This window comes from Pezoporus flaviventris, unplaced genomic scaffold, assembly GCF_033815535.1.
Source record: "Pezoporus flaviventris isolate CSIRO_AGI_PZ_B2104156 unplaced genomic scaffold, CSIRO_AGI_Pfla_v1 ptg000009l, whole genome shotgun sequence".
Lineage (NCBI taxonomy): Eukaryota > Metazoa > Chordata > Aves > Psittaciformes > Psittacidae > Pezoporus > Pezoporus flaviventris.
In genome coordinates this window covers 5,251,333-5,255,408 of record NW_026892557.1, presented here as the reverse complement: position 1 = coordinate 5,255,408, position 4,076 = coordinate 5,251,333, and the positions used below count along the sequence as shown (strand labels likewise).

Sequence of the window (4,076 nt, the reverse complement as noted above, 5' to 3'; positions counted from 1 at the left end):
TACACCCTGCTACAGCCAGAGCAATATAGTATAGCCTCAGTGTAAATGAGAATTGGAGCTTGTGGTTTGAGTGACAGGAGCCATGTCTCTAGGTTTATGCCAACATAGGTGGCAGGAGTTCTGGGCTTAGAAGCCTCACTGATCTCACATGAGTTTTGCACAGTTATCATTTCTATGGCATGTTCCTGTGTTAGGCTAGAACTAGAGGGACTGGGTTCACCTGCAGCAGTCATCTCCAGTTTGTGCAGCTCTTCTTTGGTTTCCTTTTCTCTTTTCCACTGATGCTGTCAGCTGTAAGCAAACTGCAGGGATGCTGCCAACTGTGACACTCACAACGGGGTTTACTTGGGTGGCAACATGTTAGCTGCAGAGAATGCCCATCCGTGCTTCCCCATGCCATGTGTGATTCCACTCCCAGTTCCTGTGGTGCATGGTCAGGTTGGGGTGTGCTCTGGGGCACGTTGCATTCTGCCTGAGTCTGAACTCCCCCAAACCAAACTTTCTATCTGCAACTGCCTTGATTAGGCCTGATTTAAAAACACAGGTTGAATTCTGCTGGGATTCAGAAGCTTGTACTAACTGGCACAGACAAGTTGAGCACAGCAAGGTGAAGTGACTCTTGCAAGATCACTAAGCAACCACAAAACCTAAAAATATCTTCTCTGAATTATTTAGTAGTTAATTAGGAGGAACAACTTCATCTGCAGCATTAGTATCAGCCGTGATGAATTGCAGAACTGTACCAAAACCCCACCTTGTATTGCACTGGCAAACAGGTGAAAAGCGTTCAGCCAGCATGTGAATTCAAGGTAAAATAATAACCAAAATGATCCATGCAACTGTGACAAGGTAGACCAATATGTTCCTGACCCAGCTAGCTGGCTTTTTAGTTCCCATATGTGTAACGGAGGGTTTAATCACAAATCAAGTGAGGACTGGCCAGGTACCCTGGCAGTGTCAGAATGACATTTGATCTTGCCAGTTTAGCAGAGCTGAGTTTGCTTAGTGCTTAGTTAGGCAGCCATTTGACAAGATCAAATATTTCCAAGGAAAAAAAGCATATGGTAGAAACAAAGGTTTTCCAGGGCACCTTTCCCAGGGAATCTGAGGAGAGTTTAAACAGTTGACCAGTGGTGTTTGACACTTACTGTATCTCTGGAAGAATGAGAGGTTGGTCAGATATCCAAATCAATGTGTTACTGTGATTAGATAATAGTTTTGTGAACTGATTATTTGTGCAGATTTATTTTACTTTGAAGAGAAGGAAACATAAAAGGTAAATAGTACCTGCTTAGCAAGGAATTGGAACTCTTCTAAGGAAAAGTGAGTGAATGTTACTGGGGAAAGTGCTGTCTTTTGGAAAGGCTGTTGGTGGCTTTAAGATCCCCTTCTCACACTTCTCTTCCTCAGCTAGTGCTGTAAATCCCCACCTAAGAGGATATGCTAAATCTGTTTTCTGAGTTGAGGTGCGGTGAAAAAAATCAAGGGAGGATCATTTAAATGGTCATTTAAATATATGGGCATATTTCACATCAGTAAAGAAATTCTGTTCCTGCCTAATAGAATTCATGTTTCAGCAACAGAAGGTGCTAAATTAAAAGGCAACAAAAACTAGTTCACAAAAACTAGTTTCACAGAAACGGGTGAGATTCCCCAGAGTTAGGTGCCAAACTCTTTGGAAGTTATTAAGAGTTTTTCATGTTGCTGCCCTCTAAATGGACAGAAAGCATACGGCTGACCTCAGGTTGGCAGGCAAATGAATGGGGAGTGGGGGGAAATAAAGTGGCTGTGAAATTAGTGATTTGTTGAGGTCTGAATAGGTTGCTATGAAGTATCTGGGTCTACACCTCTCAGTATCCCACTTCAGTTTCACCTCCCTTTTAATTGCTAATAACTTTTCCAGAGGTTGCTTGTTGGCAGGGTCTGAAATCCCGTTCTGCCAAATAAATGTCACAAATATAAGCTATGTAATGGAATGAAGGGCTCAAAAATATGACATGACCTGATAGCTCCCCTACTGCAAGAGGAGTTTACCTGCAACACTCAGCCCAGCCATTTTAATCATTTCAAACCAAAGGATTAATGACTAAAACCGTTTTATTGTATTGTATAGTAAAGACAACAAAGTTGAACATCACACAGGATGAATACATCACAACTTTATAAAAGCTTTTTAAGCTCTTCAGCATGTTCAGTGAATGATTATAAAACGCTTACTGCCTCCCTTCCTCCCCCTTTTCCTCAAGATATATCACAGGTATTTCCTTTACAAAAGGCATCAAGTATTCCTCAGCTGAGAGCAGCACATGCTGACATGAGGAGAATTTTCCCTAGAGCTATCTGTTACCATTATAACTCTCTGAAAGAAGATAGACTAAAAATAGCACAGGAACTGCAGAGGAATCAGCATTTCTTAATAACAGCTTTCACTCAGAAGATAAAGGCTCAATACTTTCTTTATGATACAAAATACATTCTTCAAAGTGCTCCTTCTTTAGGAAGGTCAGTACATCATCTGGAGACAATGGAGCACTTGAACCAGTGACCCAGGGAATTAGCAGAAAGATTTGCACTGACAGCCTTGTCAAGCAAAAGTGTGATGGAAACTGAAGAGCTTTGGCTCTCTAAATCACCTCAGAACGTGGTTCTCTCTTTGGCTAAGACCCGCCAATAAAAGCAGCAAATTTGCTGCAAGATACACACACAGTCCTTCACTATGAAGGGAAACTACCTAGCGACCCTCATTTCTTGTGACAGAAAAACAATAACTGACCCCCTCCCGCCTTTGGAAAGCAATGTTTCCTACTTTAAAGAGGAACTATTCAATCACAGGTCCCTCTAGTTTTTGTAGCAAAACGTAGGAATAAAGCAAAGTTCAGCAAGTCTGCCAGGGTCTCCAGATGGTAGGAGCAGCAGCCACAGTCTTCTGTGCAGGCTGCTTTCTGGCAAACAGGCAGGGTGACAGAGGTGAACTGCGCGGAGCAGGAGAGTACATGACATCTGCACTCATCTGAGCTTTGCAGAAGTGCTTTATCAGCTGCACCTGAGTTTCCTTCTTGGGTTCATAGTAGGACAGAAAGTGCATAGCTTCCTTGAGGCACCGCAGGTATCCACTGCTGAAGTCCTGCTCTACGTTCTTGTGCATGAATGCTAGAAAAGAGAGAAAGAAGCAAATGCAAAGGGTTAAGATTACTACCAAAACATGGGACAGTGGTGATTTTTTACCACAGCCCCTGCTTGCTTTCAGGGCCCAGGGCTATACAGGAGGGGTGTGCAAGATGTGCTCTGCACTCACCACGGTCCTGCAGCTGGCTCTGCTGCTTCAGGTAGCTGACAGCCACTTCCAGGATGTCGGCTTTCTCCAGCTTGGAGTTGGGCTGGTGTCTTTGGAACTCCTTCTCCAGCAGCAGTTTCAGCTGCTCGATGCTGCTGTTAATCCGGTCACGCCGCATTTTCTCCACCACCGGCTTCCTCAGCTGTGACAGAGATGGAGCAGAGAGTTAGGGATTTTCTGAGATCTGACCTATTTCTCCTCCCTTGTGTTCAAAGACACTTTTGGTAGGAGAGCTTTTTTTGCTGCCTGCCTGTTCCCCGCTCAATTTCATTTACAAAAATCTGTGTATTCTCCTCTCTTTAACCTGTTTGCCTTCTGCCAGACCACTTTTTCCCTCTTTATCTCACATTTTCCTATGTAGTATTTACTTGAGAGAGGCAGCTCATTGCATAGAGCACAGGGCAGCCTTTCCAATCCTGTCAGGGGCTCTACTTACTTTATTCTTTTCTTTTGGCAGCAGCTTCTCCTCCATGTGGACCATGACAATGGGAGCCATTCTTAGTGCTCTTGAGTCCTGGGCACAGACCCCCTAGTCAGGCTGCCTTGCTGAGTGTTCAGGCTATGCTTTGGCAGCTATCAACTGCCTCTATTTATACATCGGGGAGCTTCAGCAGATATGTGAGTCTCGGCATCACTGGTGTTTCCCACAGCCATGCAGCCAATCCAGGCACACAGTTGAACAATAGAGGAAGCATCTATTAGTGCATGGTACATTGATTGCAAATGGCCTGGAGAGAATAAC

General features: G+C 44.0%; 1 protein-coding gene across 1 annotated transcript; it reads right to left on the bottom strand.

Moving 5' to 3' along the window:
• Positions 1 to 2,105: 2,105 nt before the first annotated feature.
• LOC133267800 (transcription factor HES-5-like) lies at positions 2,106 to 3,857 on the bottom strand. Its single transcript, XM_061450417.1, has 3 exons — positions 3,771 to 3,857; positions 3,296 to 3,476; positions 2,106 to 3,150 (listed from the first exon to the last, which is right to left on the bottom strand). Exons 1-3 carry the CDS (start codon positions 3,828 to 3,830, stop codon positions 2,876 to 2,878), a joined length of 516 nt encoding a protein of 171 aa, XP_061306401.1. The 5' UTR covers positions 3,831 to 3,857; the 3' UTR covers positions 2,106 to 2,875.
• Between the last annotated feature and the right edge of the window lie 219 nt (positions 3,858 to 4,076).

What these genes read in the sequence shown, in the direction of transcription:
- LOC133267800 (XM_061450417.1), bottom strand. Translation starts at nt 3,830, where the DNA reads ATGGCTCCCATTGTCATGGTCCACATGGAGGAGAAGCTGCTGCCAAAA. An exon ending in TGCCAAAAGAAAAGAATAAA is followed by an intron (nt 3,477 to 3,770) that starts GTAAGTAGAGCC and finishes TCTCTGTCACAG; the next exon opens with CTGAGGAAGCCGGTGGTGGA. An exon ending in GAGCCAGCTGCAGGACCGTG is followed by an intron (nt 3,151 to 3,295) that starts GTGAGTGCAGAG and finishes TCTCTTTTCTAG; the next exon opens with CATTCATGCACAAGAACGTA.